The 23,282-nt window shown below is 36.2% G+C and overlaps 1 protein-coding gene across 2 annotated transcripts in view; it reads left to right on the top strand.

The window, feature by feature from the left end:
- LOC118200009 (uncharacterized) overlaps window positions 1-22,720 on the top strand; it is a 31,582-nt gene extending 8,862 nt beyond the window's left edge. For both annotated transcript variants that reach the window (XM_085810947.1, XM_085810948.1), the window contains exons 2-3: window positions 1,552-2,368; window positions 21,573-22,720. In XM_085810947.1, the coding sequence (XP_085667073.1) occupies window positions 1,556-2,368; window positions 21,573-22,604 (1,845 nt within the window). In that variant the 5' untranslated portion in view covers window positions 1,552-1,555 and the 3' untranslated portion in view covers window positions 22,605-22,720. The remainder of the gene's footprint in view (window positions 1-1,551; window positions 2,369-21,572) is intronic.
- Window positions 22,721-23,282: the final 562 nt, after the last annotated feature.

Consider the following 23,282-nt stretch of genomic DNA (forward strand, 5'->3'; position numbering starts at 1 on the left):
ATACAAATAATTATCTTAACGAAATGGACCTTGGTACATACTTTTTGTAAAAACATATTTCAAGTGTATGAAATTTATACTTTCAGAGAAAATTAAAATCTCCTGTTATTTCCTGAAAGTTTACTATCAGCATTGAGAACATCCCAAAGTACGTTTTGCACATAATCTAGCTGTAAGTTCAAGCCAAGTCTTGAAATTTAAATATTTATAAATTTTTATGGACTACTTATGAAGTAATTTATTACGAACTTGGATTTCTGCAATTTGAATCTTGTTGCTTATTTCCGAAATTATTATAAAATACATTGCAATATAATAGACTTCAACTTAATTATAATTGTATCTGGAATACGCTGATGGTATTAAATCTTTCAGTATGTGGAATCAGCCTATGATCGATGATTCAGGCTTCCATTCCCAAGGTCATTCTCCGGTTGCTTTGGTTTCGATTTGCTTGATTGTGGAAAAGCATTGTCTCTGAATAATGTTGCCTTGTCATAACCAAAATCTCGTATGTTTAATGACTGGGCTTTGCACAGTAAATTTACGTTGGGAATGAAAAAGCACCGGCATGCTATTTCCATAGCTTTCCTCTGTAAAGAGACCACATTAATTTTACTTAGTTTTCATATGCTTTTCTAGCGGATCTGCTAAGAAATGCATTTACTAATTTCAATTGGTATGGTTTAAAGACGTGAACATCATTAATGACGCTTTAAGATGCTTAAAAATTTCAGTCTATTTCTGCAAACTAATGAAGCTATTAAGACAAATTCCATTAAAAGGAATTTACTTTCAAGTCAAAGTTAACTTCAAATGAATGATCACATTATCATAAATAGACTGAAAATGTAATTCAGTAAATTTCGAATTTAAATAAGATTCTTCAGAGTCATGTAAAATTATTTCAGTTTATAATGCGGGAATACGCGACTGCATTAGATCTTGATAAAATTATCTCCAAATGTAAAGTTACGTCAAAGTAAAATTTAACGTTAGAAAAAATATAGATACATATTTTATTGCAAAACGAACGATCTGAAAATTCGGAAAAAGCAATTTTACCCAAGCTAGGTTGCACGAAATACATGTCACAGCTCGACTAAGACGGTCTAAGGCTGTAATTTCAGTGACCTCCAGTGCCCACGTTCTTTGTTTTGGTGACAGAAGCAAATTTTACGAGTTGCAGAATAATTTGGTACATACAACTTGGGGACTAGGGGGTAATCGGATCCTGTTCATAGTTTGAGTAATCGTTTGAAAGATTATCACTTATTGCTCAACTGAGAGCAGATGTGTACTAGATTCCATTACACATTACCTTATTACAATCTAATATATTTGTTAGTTGTACTGGGTTACTATTCAGTGTATTGTCGGTTGTGATTTGAATACAGTGGTGTATATTTTCTTGTATTTGATGTCTTGTAAACTGCATAATTTTTAATAAGATAATCTGAGTTTCAATAAATATTAATAGCGGTTTTATTACTAATGTTGACATATATTACTTCGTACATTTAAAGGAATTTCTTAATCTTGAAATTTTAGAGTCATGGATAAAGCACAAATGCCTGTTGCTGGAGGCACCGATGGTTCCGATAAATCCTCTGCTGGTGGAACATCTGATCAAAATACCGAACAGCAAACTGGGTTGGGAGCCACAGAATCAGGTCGACAGTCTACTAGTGACATAGTACATCCTGAAATACCTGTTCAAGAAACCGAAGAGCAAACTGGGATGGGAGCCACAGAATCAGGTCAACAGTCTACTAGTGACATAGTACATCCTGAAATACATCAAACCGAAGAGCAAACTGGGATGGGGGCCAGAGAATCAGGTCAACCGTCTACTAGTGACATAGTACATCCTGAAATACCTGTTCAAGAAACCAAAGAGCAAACTGGGATGGCGGCCACAGGTTCAGGTCAACTGTCTGCTGGTGACATGGTACATCCTGAAATACCTGTCCAAGAAACAAAAGACCCAGATTTGCCACAGGCAGCCATAGCCAGCAACACAACTTTGAGCAATCTACAGTCTACTAGTGGCTTAACAGATTCTACAAAATCTGCTCAAGTCGGCTCTCTTAGTCGCCAGCCTTCAGCACACGAGGATTCTACACTCTTTTCATCAAGACGCGGACAGACTTCAGCTTCAAAAAACGAACCAACGTCAGCCTTCGTTACTTACGTACAACCAGAACCAACCAAAGGGAAACCTGAGGATAGTCCCGCAGACCCACCTAGAACCGATTCCGCAACGGGACAAGATTCTGCGAATAACGGATCTACAGATGTTGTCGGATCTAGAGAAGATGATAACGAATTTAAGTTAATAAGTGGTAGATATGTGATTCCACGTAAGGTAAGTGAAAAACTGTATACAAGAAAAGGAGTAATTTAATTGTTTTAAGAGAAACTTTAAATGAATTAAACAAGTATGAACATGAGCAGATTAGGAATTAAATTTTTTAAATAAAATTCTTATTATTCAAAAGGTTTATACTGAGTGCTGCCTTTTTTAAATTCCTGGAATATAAAATCAAGAAATTTCGACATTTGGTTTAAGTGGATCGGAATTAAAACAAGTCTAAACGATAAATTTATATACTTAAGTTAGTAAATTGTTAATTTTTTGCTTTAAGTGATTGAATTGCCTTGTTCTTAATATTCTTGTCAAGGTTTTATGCCTTTAACCTGGTGCAATATTTATAGAATTATCAACAATTCGAAAATTGTTTAAATGGTACTAAGCCAAATAAGGCTGTCATTTGTTTAAATTTGAAATGCTTGATAGAATAGTGAATTAGATCAGTTGGTGCACAAAATTTCACATTGGGCTCATTAGGACCAAAAGAAAACTTCCGCTTTTGCGCACGAAAAGTCGAGTTGTCCATCGGACGAATTGCTTGTTTTTGGGCACGAGCTCTAATTTATAAAAATTGTTTTAACTTTATTTGGCGTTTCAGGATTTTCTGTATTTTGAGATATTTAAGATGTTTTGAGTTTTATGTAATTTTGCCTTATCTCGAAGTGAGAACAGAATTGATTTAATCAGAACTGTATTTAATAAAAAATAAGTTTAAATGAAATGCAGCAAAAATATGTATAATTTAAATGGGCTGTAAAAGGAAGTCATGTGGCGTCCACATCAGTTTTCTATTCAAAACGTTTGAAATACTGCTTAGGAACATAAAATGATTAATATTGTGCAATAGTGAATCGTAAGTTTTACCAAGGTTTATTGATATTTTTAAGCAAATCACAGCTGCTGTGCTAAACTAATTGGTGTTTGCATATTATCCCGTCGAACAGCCACGTAGGGTGTTTCAGCGCTAATTGTGGAAGACAATAGAAACGAATTCAATTCTTTTGAATTCAATAGAAACGACTAGCGATTGTCAACCTTTGGGTCTGCCTTCGGGATATGTAAATGCTAAATAGTTTTGTAATGTATTAAATTTTATTTTAAATAAATTATCCTTTATAAATTGGAATTCACGGAGATTGGACCTTATGCACAATATTAAATCGTCGTTGAAAAACGAATGTGCTCTTTGTTTTTGGAAGCTTGGTAGATTTTGGAAGTTGGCGTAAAACAAATCTGACGAGAATGTAAACTGCCTTAAGTGCTTATACTTAGTTTTATACACAAATGGTTTATTTTTGGTTGCATATTTTCGAGCTTTTGAAATTCCTAGTTAGGAAACGAACTTGAAGCTTTCCCATGTAGAGGTGAATTATTTTACTTTGATTTCTATGACAACTTTATTTGCTAAATGAACTAAGATTTTCCACATTGGCAATAGAATTGACACCTTTACTATGAATTTCCCGAAGATAGGCCTTCATTGTAAACTTTAAATTTCCATTTCTTTCCTCCACTCAGGCTCAATCTGTGGCCGAGTAGTTAGAACAGCTAAATACAGTTTAACCTGATGTCCAGCTTGGGCAAACCGGCTACTAATTTTCATGGTTGTTTTACAAGCGTGACGTGAAACATGCCAGATTTCTTTAATTTTTTCAACGATGGCATCTCTCATATTTGGCTATCATAAACAGATAGCCTCGTGTTTTGTGTATTCAGATATTCAAAAGTTCTTTACTTATGGCCCACCAGCGGCCGAGCGGTTAAGTCGCTGAACACTGGTAGTTCGGTCCGAGGTTCGAATCCCGCGAATGGGCTGGTTGCATGGGTGTTTTCGTGGTTTTTTCCCCATGTGTAACGTGTATACGAGCCAGTTTTCCTTAGAAAGTCCTCCACGAAGGCATCCCTCCCCTTAGGCAGATAGCACTCGTGTGCTTTGCCGGAATTATATACACCTTTACTTATGACTATATTTCTTTATGTAAGGCAGACATGGACAGTTTGTCAATACACCTTACACAGGCATCCTTCCTCATGGACAGATTACTTAGAATAATAAAATAGTTATCCACTTCGAAGTCTATAATTAGTAATGCATGTACTTCGTTATATTTCAATTACCTTATCATTCGATTACTTTATTATTGAAAGATACTCTATTTCGGAATCGCACCGAATTTAGGTTATCTCATTTTCTAACTAACCTTTATTTTCATAACCTTTTCATTCGGATCGCTTTGTTATAAACCAAATATTGGTGAAATAATTTAGCTCCTGCTGCTGAAGGCTTAGAACTACTAAAGGCAGGGTAAATAAGGCTTCTAAAACGTAACAGTTCGACTGTTTTAAATCTTCACTAGCGAATCGATTAAACTGAGTTTTCACGGTTTTACCGATATGTAATGTGGATGCCAGCATGTTTAATTTCGAAGGTACTCTGAAAGAATTAAAGACGAGTAGTCCGTTATTAACAATACAAGCATATTTCCATTAAGTAATCAACCAGCCTCGACATTTTAGTTCAGTCCGGTAGCCTATCGTCATATCATTTAGAAACATTTCGGAAATTTAATTCAAAGATAATCGCAGTAGGTTAAGCAAAATCGTTAAACACTAATAGTTCAGCGCGGGGTTCGAATCTCTGAGAACGTATTGATTGCATGGGCATTTTCTCGTGTTTTGTGATGTGTAACGTATATACAAGCCACTCTCCCTTAGAAAATTCTCCATGAAGGCATCTTTCGCCTTAGGCAGGTAGCCCTCGAGTGCTTTGCCATAATCAAACAAAACCGAAACGAAGCAAAATTCTTAAGGTAAGTGAATAAGACCACAGAAATATACACTAGGTCGACAATAATTCAAGAATTTTGGAGAAAATCTACATTTTTCACAATGTGAACGGGAGTGGTTCATCCTGAATAACTCCATACGGTAATCCTCTTCATAGGAACAGCAGAAGGAAGCACAAACTAAAACTAATTCAGAAGTCAAACAACAAATCAGCGTTATATTTTCAAAATTTTCACAGGACTAGTTTCGATGGTTTTACCAAACCACCATCCTCAGCTGAAAAACCGCAAAAATGCGGTTTTGCAGCTGAGGATGGTGGTTCGTAAAACCATCGAAACTAGTCCTGTGAAAATTTTGAAAATATAACGCTGATTTTTGTTGTTTGACTTCTGAATTAGTATTTATTCGGCGTGTTGTGTCTTAATCACAATCTAAAAGTAAGAACTTAATGTTAAATTAATATAGTCGTCATTGATTCAATTTTCTTTGTTTCTGAAGTGCTAAAATCTAGCAATAATAGAAAACTTAAATGTTTATCTCTTGCGGCTTAACCGAAATTGTTCGGAACACTTAAATAAGATTTTAAAATACAAAATCTAACTTGTGCAAAACTTTGGATTATGATTCCGTATTTTTAGTGTTTAGGTTTTTCTTAGTAGAAAACTGCAGAAATGCAAAAACTACTCGATAAAATCTTTTCGAAAACAACCGTTCATTAGGTACTTTCCTACATTCGTGCATACCGCACTGGTCGCATCTGCTTTATGCATGCTGTTCAGAATATCATTCAAAGCCGACTGGGACTCTTTCATACATTATGCTCTTTTACTGAAGAAATAGTAAAGAAGGTGCACATTGATCAGGCTGTGAAGATCATTACAGATAAAATTATTCAAGCAGTTGATATATGTATACCAAAAACGTCGGTAAAACAGCCTAAATACCCAGAGCCCTGGTGGAATCCTGAATGCCATCAGAAAACAAAGGAAAGTTTGGAGCATTTTTCGGCGTAACCTTCAGAATCAAATCTCATAATATTCAAAAGGGCTAAAGCAAAAGCTCGTCAGGTGCGAAGGAAAAGTCAGAAGAATTCTTGGATCTCGTATGTATCTTCGATTACCTTTTCAACTTCAAGTAAGAAGGTCTGGGAGAGAGTCCGGAAAGCGTCCGGTATCTACAAAGAGCACACACTTTCCATTTTAAAGACAAGTGGTGAAGCAGTTACCAGTACGGAAGGAATTGCCAACGCTATTGGACAGTTTCTCAGCCGTCTCACACAGTAGTAACTACCCCCTTGAATTTCGTTTCGCAAAACAATGCATTGAAAACCAACTAATTTCAAATCTACAAAATACTGAACTATATAATTAGGATTTTACTGTGCTTGAACTGAAAAGCTCTATTGTAGACAAAAAATTCATGTCCTGGTCCAGATGATATTGCCTATCCTATGCTGAAACATCTTCCTTCCAAGTCATTGGCAGCCATCCTCTTTCTCTTTAATAGAGTATGGAAGGAACAAGTCTTTCCAAATGCCTGGAAAACAGCTTTTGTCATCCCCGTTGTTAAACCAGGAAAAGAACCTACTATTCCGTTAAATTACCGCCCCATCGCTCTAACTAGCTGCCACTACAAACTCTTTGAAAAGATGGTCAACACTCGTTTGGTCTATTATTTAGAAACAAATAATTGTACCTCCCCTTATCAGAACGGTTTTAGAAAAGGAAGAGCAACTGTCGAGAATATCCTACTCTTAGAAACAGGTATCCGTAGAGCGTTCGTTAGAAGAAATCATCGTTTCCATTTTCTTTGATATAGAGAAAGCCTATGATACCACCTGGAGATACGGTATCCTTCGTGACCTATAGCAATGGTTTACGATAAAACATGCCAATATTCATCAAACATTTCCTACAGGATCGGAAGTTTCATGTCAAGATGGACGACACACTTTCTGACATCTTCCATCAAGAAGAGGGCGTTCCGCAAGGAAGTGTATTAAGTGTTACATTATTTAGTATAAAAATTAACGCTATTTTAAAACGACTGCCTCCAGCAGTCCGGGGTATGCTCTACGTCCATGACCTGCAAGACAGTTGCCAGGGAGAAGACCTGAAAGGCATTGAGTGTAAACTGCAGACATCTCTCAATAGAATTGTTAAATGGTCGCAGGAAAATGGTTTTGGATTCTCTACTCAAAAGACTGTGTGTACATTTCTGTCTAAAGAAAATTCCTCACCCTGACTCCGAACTTTATCTGCAAGATGTGCCTGTAGAAAAGGATAGTAGTAGATTCCTGTAGAAAAGCAAATAAAATTCCTAGGAATGATATTTGACCATAAGTTTACATTCCTTCCCCATATTACCTATCTAAAAAAGAAATTTTAAAAACTATGAATATTCTGAAAGTACTGTCAAATACTTCTTGGGGTGCTGATCGAGCCTCAATGCTTCTTATATATAAAGCTCTCATTCGTTCGAAACTAGATTATGGATAAATCATTTATGGATCGGCAAGGCCTTCAGTATTAGCCAAACTTGATCCGATACATCACCAAGCACTTCGGATATGCACTGGCGCCTTTAGAACTTCTCCAGTGGAAAGCTTATATGTGGAAAGTAACGAGAGCTCCTTCCGGTTAAGACGTGAAAATCTTTGTTTTAAGCATTATTTCAGTCTTACCACAAACTGAAAATTCTACGCGGTCAAAATTGCTTAATGATCAATACTCCCGTTTATATCAGGCACGACCGTCATGTGTCTCATCTTTCGGCTTTCGGATGAGTGCTTTATCGGAGGAGTATAATTTTTCTAATATAGATATACAGGTGGAGGATGTTTTTGGAATTCCTTCTTGGGAGGATTGGTAATCCATTCTCTGGATACTTTTCGACACTGGAGTAAATCAAACTAACGAAATTATGTACAAGCAGATTTTTTTAAAATAGAAACAAATAGGAAATATATCCCTCTATATGCAGACGGATCAAAATCTCAGGATCATGTTGGTGTCGCTTTCGTCACAGAGAAAACAGTAGTAGGGGTTCCATTACATACAGTTTGCTCTGTGCTTACTTCTGAGCTTACTGCAATCCATCTGGCTTTGACTTACCTTTCAAAACAAAAGTACATAAAGTTTAATTTCTACAGATTCCATGAGTGCCTTGATGTCATTGGAAAATCGCGCTCAATGTACTCACCCAGTTGGAAACAGAATCCTGAAGTTGAATCATTCTTTAAAAATTCGGCGATACCAGATTCTTTATTCGTGGATCCCTGGACACGTTGCCATTAAGAGGAATGAATTTGTGGATATTTCAGCTAAAACTGCAACCACAATGTACAATCTTCAGATTCCCCTAGCAGACATCAAAGGGTTTGTCAAAAGGAAAATTCTTAGCAAATGGCAAAAGCAATGGGATGAGAAAGTATATAACAAGCTGAGAAATGTAAAACCCACCATTGGCTACTGGCCATGTATGGCTAATAGAAGGGAGGATGTCCTCTTGACTCTATTTACAATTGGCAATTGTCGCCTTACCCATGAGCATCTTCTAAAGGGAGAAGAGAATCCCAGCTGCCCAAACTGCAATGCAGATCTGACAGTCCATCACATCTTGGTGGAATGCCTGAATTTTAATTATGTTTGCCAAAAACAATTTTAATTGTTCAGAACTGGACTTGGGAAATTTAATTGGAAAAACACATCGTAATTTGTTTGTTTTTAAAAGATATTGGCTTTTATAATAGACTTGAACCTGTTTTTGAAAAGATATCAGCTTTTATCATAGATTGTAATCTGTCTCTTTTTACCTCAGCTGGAAGTTTTTGCAAATGACTAATTGCATTGTTAACATTTGTCTGGCGCAGATAACCTTGACAGGTTTTGTGCCAAATTACAATAATCCAATCCCTGTTTAGACTGCCATAATTTTGAAGTTAATCTGCCCGTACTTCTGTCACCCTGCAAACACCTTAACATGAGAAATCCACTTCAACGATCTTGAAGATGTCAATATATATCCAATAGCATGTAAAATTGATAAAACACTACCAGAAAAGTCTTATCACAGCCTGAAAAGCTAATTTCAGGAAAAACGTGTAAAATTTTAGCTTTGAAAATATCTCTCAGAAGTGCAGTTAATAATAAATGCAGTCAGCTTACTGTCCAATCAGTTTCTCTACGCGGTCTTCAAAGTCCCTTCTCCAACTGTACATGAAATGATCTTCATGGAAACGACCAAAAGTAAAATTTTGCTAGGGTAGGTGAAAGCACATGCACGGAATACCCGAAACGAAGAACCGTTGCTGCAAACTACTGCTGCAGGTCCAGCTGCTGCACCTAATTCCGAAATCACAACTATAAAATGTCTTAAGTCATAAGAGGCCCTCAAAAAAATAAAATTTGGCGGAACATGAGAATCTTTATACCTGAAAGCAGAATATAGAAATTAAGAACAACTCTTAATTTTTCTCCTTAAACGTTTAGAAATTGATATCTAAGAAATTTTTTCCTACTTATTACTATGAGAGATCTCTCTCGCACAGCTGCGAATTGTGGTGAAAAGGATGCACCAAAGCATTGGTCCTTTAATAGAAGCATAAAAGTGTTAGATCAGCTAGGAAAGAAAGTTAGTTTTGTAGGTACTTTGTAACATTTCAAAAGTTAATTATATATCAATAATGTCAATTGCCTTTCGTAACAAGGCCAAGGTATCAGCAGTTAAGTGTACGACACAGCAGTTATGTGTACGGTATAAGCAGTTAAGTGTACGACACAAGTATTTCTCTGTTGTATCGTTCCAGATACCACTCGAGTTAAGAGTGGATGCGTTGACCGCATGGGCATTTTCCTTGTGTGAATGCAACTTTAAGTGCTCCACAAAAGTATCCTTCCTTTTAGATGGCCTTTTAGTGCCTATTTTAACATAAAAGTGTCGAGATTTTTAAAGTTAAGAATGCATAATACATATCGAGATGAAGGTTGTATGCGTCTCCATGCCAATTGTTTTAAAGAAATGCATAATGCAGGCATGACGTGCTAGCATATATAATGGTAACTTAACTCTCAGTAAGGGAACAAAATTAAATATTTCCAAAATATTAACCTTCATTCATAAACTGATTTATGCAGAAATTATCAGTTTTATTTAATAAAAATTAGTGAGACTTCTACTATTGCAATTTGGATGCCAATTAACTCATTAGGTTCCCACGTTTTACGTTTAGCAGAATAAAACCGAACCGGATGTTGGAAACGGTTTCTAAGCGAATTTCTAAGCAAGTGGAGATTAAAAATGCTACTGATCAATTGAGGCGCAGAAGTGCTCCAGGTCCTGACCATTTTAATCCAATATTTGTACAGACTTTAATTTATACTTTTTTAGATGTTTTTACTTCACTTTTTAACCACTGCTTAAAATTTCATTTATTCCCAAGAAATTGGAAACTCGGACGTGTCATTTTGATTCCCAAACAAAATAAGTATAGACAAATTGTCTTACTCAGTGTCTTCGGTAAAGTTTATGAAAAGATACTGATAGAGCGACTGAGATTTTATTTAAACAGTCGGAATTTGCTTAGTCAGCGGCAATATGGTTTTTCTGCAGGACGCTCAACAGAGGACGCTCTTTATGATACCTTAGAATTCATTAAGCGCTACAAAAATTCTCAACATGTGGTTTTGCTGTCTCTGGACGTTTCGTCGGCCTTTGACTCTATACACTGGACTTCAATCTTACAAACTTTGATCGGGCTAAAGGCCCCAAAAAATTTAGTGCAAAGTTATATGAGTTATTTCAGTAATCGAAAAATCATTTATAACGCCTTCAAAAGTGAAGATGCGCAGATTGAATTAGATATTCATATGGGGTGTCCGCAGGGCTCCTGCAGTGCTCCCCTGCTTTGGAACATTATATTGAACAAAGTTCTAATTTTAGAATTTCCCGATGATGTAAAGTTTATTAGTTACGCAGATGACTTGGCAATCTTAATGAAGGGAGATTCTTTGGAAAAACTTGAGCGTTTGTTTGAAACAGTTATGAAACCGCTGGAAGATTGGAGGATCGGTGAGGGACTGGATTTTAATATAGCCAAGACTTCTGCGATTTTGTTCCCGCGTGGCGGAAGTAAGGTGCGGCCACCGCGATTTAGGTACCATGGTCAGAGAGTCAAGTTTACCGACGCCATCAAATACCTAGGCATTATTATAGACTCTAAACTTACTTTTGCAGAACACTTTCGAACAGTTCACCAACGTTCTGACGATATATTAATGTATTATAAGCGATCGTTCTCCGGTGATACCCTCTCTTACAAGGCTCAAGTGTTAAAGGATATATTAAATTGTGTTATAGTTCCAAAGATACTTTATGGAATCGGTGCATGGGGTTCCAGAGCGGGGGAACTGATTCGACTAAGGAGCAAACTCGACTCAAGGAGTTGGTGCCTAGCAATCACAAGATGCTTTCGCACAGTGTCGACTGAGGTGCTCTGTGTTCTTGCCGGCACGTCGCCTCTTTCTATTATGTATAAATTTTATTATGAGAAATTTTTATTTAAAACTCAGAGAATGGAATTTAAACTGTATAATGACGTTTTAATTACAAAACATGTTTGCTAGATTTTCTACAGATTTTGTACATCCCTCAGAGTATTGTACCTTTTGCTTTGATTGTGTTCTTCCTGTAATAGGAGAAATAGACGTATACACTGACGGGTCGGGACAGGACGGTCAATTTGGTGCAGCTTTCGTGATTTACTTTTTTGGTGTTGAAATTGTAAATAAAATGTACAGGTTGAATAGTTACAATTCTGTTTTTCAAGCGGAATGTTGTGCGCTCCTTAAGGCTTTGCAATGGATTAAGAGTAATTTGAGCTGTGTAAATACTGTACATATTTACTCTGATTGTATGTCTATGCTGCAGTCTCTGTCCTGGGCCCGTACAGCCAATGTTCTAATTTTTGAAATTAAGTGCTTGTTAAAATTGTTGAAACAACGCATGGATGTTTATTTACATTGGGTAAAGGCCCATGTTGATTTTACCGGAAATGAAAGAGCCGACGTGTTGGCAAAACAAGCCATTTATGATGAACGAGTTGAATTCTTTGAGACGTCCGGTTGGAAAAGCTATGCTATTAGAAATATGAAAAATTTTTATTTGAATATCTGGACATTACAATGGAAAGAGTCTGAGAGGTGCGCGGGTTTATTGCAGCATATTAAAATTAAAAACGAAATGAAGCCGATTAGCGATATAGATCTCAATCAGTTCTTGACTGGACATGGCCGTTTCCCCGAGTACCTCTCTAGGTTTGGTTTGCAAAATTCAGATTTATGTGGCGTTTGTCATGTAGTTGGGAACGCAGAGCATTTTCTCAATCACTGTCCTTTGTCAAAGGATTTGAGAATCGAATGCTTTAGTGATAAACCATTAGGTATTGAAACTTTAAAAAGATTCTCTAGAAATGCAATGTCTTATATAAACAATAGTAGTGACATTTGGTGTATTAGTTTAAATTATGTCTTTAAATATTTCAATTATTTTGTCTAATTTTTTCCTTTATGTATTATTCATGTGTATGTATTGTATGGTGTATTGTCTGTTTTTTTTTAAATTTAAACATATGTTTACAGTACATATATACAGTTTAGTCACTCTGAAATAACATAACATCATAGACCATAGTCTAAATATTTTAATTGAATTATAGGCTTTTAAATTATTTTATGTTTTTAAGATAATTTTATCAATTCAATGATCATTTGTGAGCCGAGGATTTTATTTTACTTGTAGTAGTTGTATTTTATTGTACTTGTATTTTATTTTACTTGATGATGTAGTTATTTTGTTCTGCTCTAACCGGGGCTTTAAGTGGCAAAGTTAAAATTAATATTGCTGTCAGATTATAATTATTTTCTATTGCATTTTTAACTATAGAACACCTTATTACGTGCGACCTTGGTGAATTAACGGGGGCGCAGCCCTCAGCCCACCCAACCAAGAACACTTGGTCATATGACTTATCACAAGGGCCGGCCCATCTAACAACAAATGAGGGGCCAGAGACCCGGCCGTGCTCAAAAAACTAACAAAGAAAAACAAACAAATAAAATATTAAACTATGAATCCCGGGAAACCAAAAGCCCCAGGAACCGAGTAACAAAAAAGTTAGAAAAAAGAGAACTAAACAAAATCATAAATACGACCAGTGAATTTCATGTCATCACTGGACCTTAAACATTCACACAAAAGAACATAATAAAATAATAAAGAACTGTTAGAAAATAAGAATAAGACAACACATAACCAAGCAAATACAATACAAAAACACCATTCACACATAGATTCCTATGGCTTCTCTTGAGCTATTCACAATCTTCATAATTTGTCTAGAATATTCCACAAAGTTCTTATAATTTTTCTTGAAATCACTTCTATAATATTTTTGATATCTATCCCTTGCACTCCCAGTAATAATACAGTTCTCAAAGAAATGCATAGTCTCCAGTGACATTACAAATATTACATTTATCATTGTCCTGCAATCCAAAACGTTTTAAATATGCAGGGAAGCGTCCATGTCCCGTAAGCATTTGATTGGCATCTATATCTTTATATAACTTCATTTTCTTTTCAATATTTATATTTTTCAGTAAACCACAATTTCTATTAGATTGTTCCCAATTATTTTTCCATTCGTTCAATACATAATTATATAGAGTAGAGGTGGCCCTTCTTCTAGAGTCTGGGATATTTTTAATAATCACATTTTCATCCACAGCTGCAGACTTAGCTAATTCGTCCGCCCTCTCATTCCCTTCATATCCTGCATGTGCTTTTATCCAGTGAAGCTTAATATTATATCTTTCAATTGTGCATATGTCTTTTTTATTTCAAATACAAGAGAGTTTTTACTTTCAGGACCCGAGAGGGTCTGTAGCACCGACAATGCATCAGAATAAATATTTATATTATATCTAATTTTCAATGTGCCTTTAATCCAATTGAGAGCTTCAAAAATAGCATACATTTCTGCTTGATAGACAGAATTCATAGAATTTAAACGAAATTTCCAATTTTGTATTTCAATTCCATAGAAGAATACCACGATCGCACCTCCAATACCCCCCCTCGAGTCCTGAACCATCTGTGAAAATATTCATTTCCTGACATTCGAGAAATGCACAGTCATAAGGAATCAAAATCTTATTACTAGGATGAATACAATCATCATCAAAATTTAGAAACGCTTCACTTTTAATAACACATTCATTTATATCTATATGATCAACCAAATTATTCGAAAGTAAAAATTTTTTATAATAAAAATTATACTGGAATGAGAGGGGTGGGACACCAGCAAGGAGGCAGACCACCTCTGTAGAGACTGTCCTGAAGACTCTCGTAACTGCCAGCATCCAGCTTCTCTGCAAAGTATTCAATTTATCTCGCAAGCGGATCAACTCCCCTGCCCTAGCACCCCAAACACCTATTCCATAGAAAATCTTAGGTAAGATAACACTGTTAAAAATTCTCTTCAGTATCGGCGCTTTTTTATGCAAAGTTTCTGTATTAAAAGTACTACGATAAAAATGTAAAATTCTATCAGTTTCTCTATGTATAGATTTAAAATGTTCAATAAAATTTAGCTTTTCATCTATAATAACACCCAGATATTTTATATTTCTCTGAAAACTGATATTCTTACCCTCAAATTTCAATCTTGGTGCTCTAGTTCTAGCACCCCCTCTAGGAAAGAAAAGTCCAAAAGTCTTTTCCACATTAAAATAAATATTTTCAGATTTACTCCACTTCAACATCTGCTCTTCAACTTTTATAAAGGTATGTTGTATTCTTTCCAGAGAGGAGCCCTTAATAATAAGCAGAATATCATCTGCATAACAAATTATTTCTGCATTAGAAACATCAAAATCCACAAGAAGAGTATTAACTATTAGGGCCCAGAACAGGGGAGCACTACACGATCCCTGCGGACAGCCTTTAAACATATCCAAATTTATATCTAAATCTTCTGAAAATCCCTTAAAAACAATTCTTCTATTACTAAAATAATCCCTGATAAGTAAATAAAGATCTTTTGTAATCTTCAGCTCAAATAATTTATTTAATACGGAGGACCATCGAACAGAGTCAAAAGCAGCCTTGACATCGAAAGAAACAACCGCGACATGTTCAATACTTTTTATTCTACGTATTTTATCAACTACCCTAAAGAGTGCCAGATTAGCAGATCTTCTTTTCCTAAATCCATATTGATTTTCCGCAAGATGTTGTTTATCATTTATGACATATAAAAGTCTATTTACAATTAGCTTATCCAATACCTTAGCAAAAACCTTTAATAGACAAATTGGGCGATATTTATCTTCATTTTTAGGCAACAAAATTAATCTTCCAATCTTCCAGGCAATAGGAAAAACATGCAAAGACAAACATTTATTAAACAAAATAATAAAAAACGAAGGATAGTTCACAAACAATCTTTTTACAACTCTTGCCCGAATTCCATCCAATCCTGGAGCGGCTCTGTCTCTAAGACTTAAAATGACTTCCCTAATTTCTTCGTAGGTAAAGTCCAATTCACCATCTAAGTCGTCATTACCAAAGTTATCATCATTATTATCAGGATCATCAATTTCATCAGTTTCAATATTCAGTGTCTTTTTAACAATTTTCAAATATTCTTCCTTTACATCCGTAGCCGCTCTATTATCACTATCTCGTAATATAATCTGTTTAATTTTATTCGTAGCAACCTTAAAATTTCCTTCGTAATATTCCTTGTCTTGAATAAAAGCCCTATTTCTGAAATCACCCTTCACCTTTTTAATTTTCTTTTTATAAAAAGCCAAACATTTTTTATATTCTATTTTTCTTCGTATTCTAGTTTCATCATCCAAGTCTTTCACCTGGCAACTCTTGCGGATAGCCCTGACTCTCCTTCTAAGAGTATTCAGCTCATAATTCCACCAAGCAGTACCACTACGTTGTCGTATCTCACACTTTAAATCTCTTCTCATTCTTTCTTCAATTCGCTTCTCCATATACAAAATTAAATCATTAAATTCCCCAGCATCCTTCGTATTGACAATACGGTCTTCAATCTCAAAAATAAACCTTCTCATCTTAACGCAACATCTATCAATTCTTTTAACATTATTTGACAGAATAATATCCCTCTTATCTTTAATACTAACATCCTTTATACTTATCAAAATATAGTTATGATAGCTAAGGGAATTTTCCTCCAATATTTGCATGTCAAAGTTCTCAATAAGAGAATTTGGAGAACACAACACCAAATCCGTATATCCATCTCCACATGCAGAAGAGAAGGTGGGTCTAGAATTTTCTTTATTCAATAAAATCAAATCATTTAAAATGATAAAATCTGAAGTTAAAACCCCTCTTTCATCAAGACTCTTAGCCCCCCAAATAAAATTCTTTGAGTTAAAATCTCCAATAATAATAAAACTGTCTTTAAAAACGGATATAACTTCTTCTAATTTTAAAAGATACGTATTCAAACATTCCACAGGGGAAAAATAAACTGAAATCACACCATAATTCCTTCCCTCTTTCTGTATTTCAATGGCAACGATAATATCAGAAGCGTGTTTAACTATGAATTCAATCCCAGGGTTTACGACAACAATAGCAGCTCTTCCTGTATCTGCATGGATGGTCCTCCAACTGTTTTTAATATAAGCCATTTTCTTTCCAATATAATAAGGTTCTTGAACTGTAACAATATCAGGGATATCCTCAGAAATATTATCTATTGCAGAGAGCCGGCATGCCGCAGCATTACAATGATTAAGATTACAATTTAAAATGTGCATAGTTAAAAGGATCCAAAATAAAACCATTCAATATAATAATTATAATTTAAAATCCAATATATACAGTTTAAAAACGATATATACAGTTAAAATCAGCAATAATTATCCTGAACTTACCTGGGAGGCAAGGGTATAGTTTCTTCCAAGATTTTCAATTATATCCTTTCCTAGAAGTCTTCTTTTAGAAATAAATTACACAATAGTTCAAAAGTCTTTATTTCACACAATGTAAAAGCCGTAAATTATTAATTCGTAGCCACAGGAATAAATAAAAAGTTTAAAATTAAAATCAAAATCAAAATCTCCCCACCGCAGAAGCTAAATCACCTCAAGTTTCTAGATCTAAATGTTCCCGAATAAATTTTTTCTCTTATAATCGAGGGACACTCTCTCCAAAAGGTATCGTGGTCATATTCCACATTAATACCATATCTATCTAAAGCTTCTTTACAGTTGATACATTCTTTCTTTTCACTATGACAATTTTTCCTCTCATGTCTACCATTACATGCAGAGCAAACCCTTTCAAACTTACAATTCTTTTTGGTGTGCCCAAATCTAAGACAGTTCATGCAACGCTTAAGTTGAATGAATAATTTTACAGGGTATGCTTTCCAACCAATCATAACTCTATTCCCTTCAAGGATATCTTGCTGACACCTAGCAGAAATCTCAAAAATCCTATGTGAAACTCCATGTTCCTCCGTGCGACCTTGGTGTGACCTTCTGCAGATTCTTTTCCTTTTGGGAATTCCCCAATGAACCTTTGAGGTGCTTAGTTATTTATGTTTTATGGTTTGAAGCGAGTTTTATTATGTGACAGAAACAGCCTCTCTGTGAGTGTTTTTCTCTGTGATTGTTTGATTGCGTAAGTGTTTGTATTTTGTGTCATTTTCTTATCTTTAGTTCTTCTACTAACCCTTCTTTATTTTTGGTTGGTTATTTTATGTTTTCTGTGATGTTTTATCAGCGTGGTTTGGGCGAGGGTTGACCTATTTTTAATCATATGGTCCCGCTGGGACAAGGCGGATTGGGTCTCCCTCGAATAGTTCACGAATAGTTCAGTTCAGCCGCCGGGAGGCTCTACGATGGTCTCTCAGCCGCCGGGAGGCTCTACGATGGTCTCTCAGCCGCCGGGAGGCTCTACGATGGTCTCTCAGCCGCCGGGAGGCTCTACGATGGTCTCTCAGCCGCCGGGAGGCTCTACGATGGTCTCTCAGCCGCCGGGAGGCTCTACGATGGTCTCTCAGCCGCCGGGAGGCTCTACGATGGTCTCTCAGCCGCCGGGAGGCTCTACGATGGTCTCTCAGCCGCCGGGAGGCTCTACGATGGTCTCTCAGCCGCCGGGAGGCTCTACGATGGTCTCTCAGCCGCCGGGAGGCTCTACGATGGTCTCTCAGCCGCCGGGAGGCTCTACGATGGTCTCTCAGCCGCCGGGAGGCTCTACGATGGTCTCTCAGCCGCCGGGAGGCTCTACGATGGTCTCTCAGCCGCCGGGAGGCTCTACGATGGTCTCTCAGCCGCCGGGAGGCTCTACGATGGTCTCTCAGCCGCCGGGAGGCTCTACGATGGTCTCTCAGCCGCCGGGAGGCTCTACGATGGTCTCTCAGCAACAGCTGCCCATAGGAGAATGCATTTGTGGTGCAAGGAAGAGCAGAAATGGTCAGATAATCAATGGTACTGAGTATTCCTTACGGATGAGAGCAGACGTAGGAAATGCGTAAAAAACCCACCAACATCAAAAGGCACCTGTTTAGATGTCACGGCGTAGTCGTTTGGGTAGGCATTATGCTTGATATCTGTACTTACCTTCATTTTCTAAGATGTTTCAGTCAGCGGGGTCCGCTATTGTAGCGAGGTTCTCCTTCATTACGTGCTTCTTTTCAGAGGTGCCATGAGTCCTCAGTGCTACTTCATAGACAGCAATGCTCAATTGCTGTTGGAGATTGAGAATACTGAAAACATGAACTGGTCTTCAGTTAGGTCTCCGCATCTAAATACCATTCAGCATGTACAGGACATTCTAGGTCGAGGCGTGGCAGCACGTAACTTGACGCAAGTAAGAATTGTGAGCTGCGATTGGCGCTATAAGAGTAACTGGAAGCAATGTTTCAGCAAGGTACTGACAATCTCACTCGGCAGGGACGAAGACTGAAACCTGCACAGTAGTCGGGAGTTTCTATTCCCTAAAGTCTAGTTGTTTCTTTCTGTACGCTTGTCACATGGATGTTTCGGCCTACTGTCGCATTGTGCTTCATGCTTCTTTTACTGTAAAGTCCTTTTTTATCCTTTTGACTTCTTTTATCGTTATATATATAAGTTTTGCCTACATTATATATGTTCTTATATCTTGGGATCTTATGGCATGTCTTGATTTGGGAAAATTTGCACAATATTGCATTGATAAAACTGTATCGTTAACTTTTGTACACCAGTGTATACATTAATGTACTTGTATTTCTTAAAACTGGAATATTTTTTATTAGTCTGATCTAAGAGTCATATTAGGACGCTTAAACATAAACTTACTTTAATCATTTTTATCCAGCTCTGTATTTTACAGGGCAACGAATGGAGTTAATGATGATCTGAACAGGAAAATGTTCTGCTTCAAAAATACAGGCAACCGTAAACTTAAACTACGTGTGGAAATCTTGGATTTGGAAATGCCATTTGAAAGTTTTGATTATGTCGGTACAAAATTTAATTTAGTGTTAAGTTTTCAATACAATTTAAATGAACGTTTCGTGAAATCTTTAAAAGGATGCATGCTCTCACTTACAGGGCTGTTTAATAGGGTTACATGCATTGGCACTTCAAACTGAGTGCTAGAAGTTCTCGACCGTGCAATAATTAAATGCTGGATTTAAAATCTGTCGTATGCCTGTTTCGCGTTGTTTAACAAATTTATCACCCGGGATTTTGGTCGAAGTCAACTGTTTGGAGATGATAAAGACTGAGGGAGCACTAACTTGCGTAGAACTCGAGAAATCCGTGCCGCACATCATTGAAAGAAAAATGAGAGCATACAAGACCACATTACAATTTGCCAGGTATTTCGAAAGAGCTTTTGCTTTTTACGGCATCAACAAAATATCTGGATTTTAATACTAGAAACCGAGGATAAGCGTCTCTTATCCAAATTGTCTCGCAAAAGCCAGACGTTGTAGATTTGATGCTTAAATCTGTTATTATGGACTCTATCCATCTTGAGACATGTTATTTTAACGATGAATCGTTGTATTTCAGGACTCGACGCATGAGTGGAGAAATTGCAATCCCAAGTATGTGGTTGAGGAGCGCAAGATCATTTCCCTTGGGTCGCGAAAAATATTGGGAGAGAGCTGATTTCGGTTAAATTCCAAGTTTATCAACAACTTGCATATACGTAGTTAATCTTATTTTACTATCCTACGTACACCGTTAAGACATCCAGGCGCATTTACCAAAAGAAATTTCGAAAGCATGTTTTAACATTTTTTCAGAGGATTTAAAAATAATCTAGTGTTAAAAAATCCTGTCCTATTACCGTTAAAGTCGTGTTGCAAAGAAACCAGTTTTCTGAGGATATTGGATTTAGCTCACTTAGTTGAGAAATTTAAGGCGCTGTTATGCAGATGCACATACACAACGTGATTGTGTACTGCAGCAAATGTAAGGCTTGTAGCGTTTTGGAAGAATTTACTAAAATATAATTCTCACAAGTTTTTAAAGTACTTTTGTTCCTAAATCTTAAGTAGCTTGCGTAATTAGCCAAATTTCACGAGTGCAGTTGTGAAAGAAAATATAAGTATTCATTTTTTAAAACGTTTTCCATTAAATAAGTAATCTTGTGGGATATGTTGAGGAAATGCATAATTTACTTCATTCGTGTAATTTGAAAATTGATTTATTCAGAAGTTACTAATGATGAAATTTAGTGCAATACGAGGTAAATAACTTTATGAAAGCAATACAAATTAAAATCGATGAAGACTTTAATTTTCTCTGCTAAAAATGACAAATTTTGCCTCAAATTATTTGAGTTTTCTCTTTTGAGAGTAAGTGTATTTATAAGAAATTTATTGCTTGAGATCAGATGACCTCTTGCTTAATTTGACCTAATTCACCTAATTTGAGTCTTTTCAGATAAAAAGTTATTAAGATTATTTTTAATCTTGTAACCTTTGAAAAATTCAAATGCTTATTTTCAATACAAAAATAATAGAAACGATTTAAGTATTCTAACATATTAAGCAGGTTTAAATGAGGTGTTTTCTGAACGTCATGTTTAAAGAAAAGTTTATATTAAAGTAATTAGTAATGGATACCCAAAAGTGATAGGAAACCAGCACTCGTAAATTCTTAGTATATATTAATGTTTCGTTACATATATTTCAATTTGAGCATTAAACTTTGGGAACTTGGTACAGTTACGTTTGAATATTACGCGACTTCTGCTAAATTGTTGTTCATATGTTTTAAACGCCTTTCTTGCACTTTTTAATTGTAAACTGCGTTGCTTATTCTAATCTAAGTATGTAACTAAAGAATTTATATTACAGCAAGGATCCAGACGACTTTTGATTGACCCTCCCCAAGGGTCTCAAAGAAACATTCAAGAACCGGTGGTTACCCGTTCTGTGTGGAATGTCTCCTCTCAAACAGTGACAACGGAAGATGCTCAATTAGTAGGTGAAAGAATGACCTCTCAACAAGTGGCAACGGACGTTGCTTTAAGTCCAGAACCTGATCAATCAGCACTTCATCCAGGTGGTAGCGGAATGCCTTTACCCTCACCAGATCCTCGGTTACTCCAAGAAATATCAAATAAAGGAAGTGATGCAGAACTAAAAGATATAATCCGACGTAGAGAACGAGAACTTTCTCGAGGTTTGGTGCCAGTAATAAATCCACCAACCTACCAACAATCGGACCGTTCTCAAGATTCCGATCGATCACAAAGTTCATCCACCGATCAACAATCGGAAAATTCAACTGAAAGTGAATTGTCTAGCCTGAGTTCAACACCTTCATGCGAAGATATTGACCAATCAGCAAAGCGTAATGGGAGACAAACTTGTTCATTAGGTACAAAAAGCTCTGAAATGGTTCATAAAACAGAAAGTGCTCAATCAACAAATGATGAAATTACGAAAAGTTCAAAAATGGGCCCCACTCGTCAAGATGCGGCAACTGCGCAGGCTCCACCTGGTAAAGAAGTTGTGACTTCAACAACCGTTGTACCTCGAAGTGAAGATAACACGTCAGCGGGACCATCGGGCAGCATTACCGAACGTAAATATTCTCCTGAAGATGAAAAACTAGCTCCTCCTAAGAAGAGCCTGGCGGTTAAAGTTGAGAGCAAAGCACTTCATGAAGAACAGATGGCTGAGAAAACGCATAAACCAGAGGAAGAAACTTTGAAGTCGGAAGAAATTCCTGAGGAGAAAACCGAAGAACCTAAGGAAGACTCACCTGAACCAGGAACTTCGAGATCCACCGAATACCAAGCCCACAGTACTCCTAAAAAACTTAAGAAAGATGAATCGGATGATGAACTGGATGAACCCTCCCCTCGGAAAAAGAAACGCTAAAATTAGTTGATTTTGCCTTGATGGTGGGAAAAGGTCAGGTTTAGTGTATGTTTTAAATTCCTTTTTTATATATAAATAACAAACTTGGTGATTTAAAATAAAAGTTTTTAAAATAACGTTTTAGTTCATTACTTTGAGTACTAAAACAATATCCTCAATTTAGATAGACTATTCAATGTAAGTCCCCTTATCAAAGTATTTCATTAAAATCGGTTAGCTTCAAATTAACGTTTATTGAAGGAAAATTTAGTATTTCCCCTGCATAAAGAACTTGCTTTCCGGCAGTAGTTATTTTAAGTGTAAAATTCAATTTCAAAATATACCTGTAGTACTAATTTTTCTTTTCACAGCAACTCTGATTTTCAACAGACACTTTCACAGAATTAACTCCGACGAAGAAAAGGGTTTTAACGAAGAAAAGGGTTCACTAGTTTTGTTAATCATATAGCATTCCTAAAGTTAAATTTTTCAAAATGCCTAAAGTATATGTAATATCTCAAATTTGTACATACCTGTATTTTAAATAGTTAAAGGTGACTAGTGAAATTTTTTAAAGCAATTATAATTAGCATCTGTAAATTTGACCTGGTAACAGATGTATGAAACCAACTATATCTGCTGCCTTGTGTAGCACGCTCTACATTAACAGTTGTTGCGAAATGTAGATAGGAAAATGTT

Source organism: Stegodyphus dumicola, chromosome 2 (assembly GCF_044657685.1).
Source record: "Stegodyphus dumicola isolate Sdum_Otavi_A_Nest chromosome 2, ASM4465768v1".
Lineage (NCBI taxonomy): Eukaryota > Metazoa > Arthropoda > Arachnida > Araneae > Eresidae > Stegodyphus > Stegodyphus dumicola.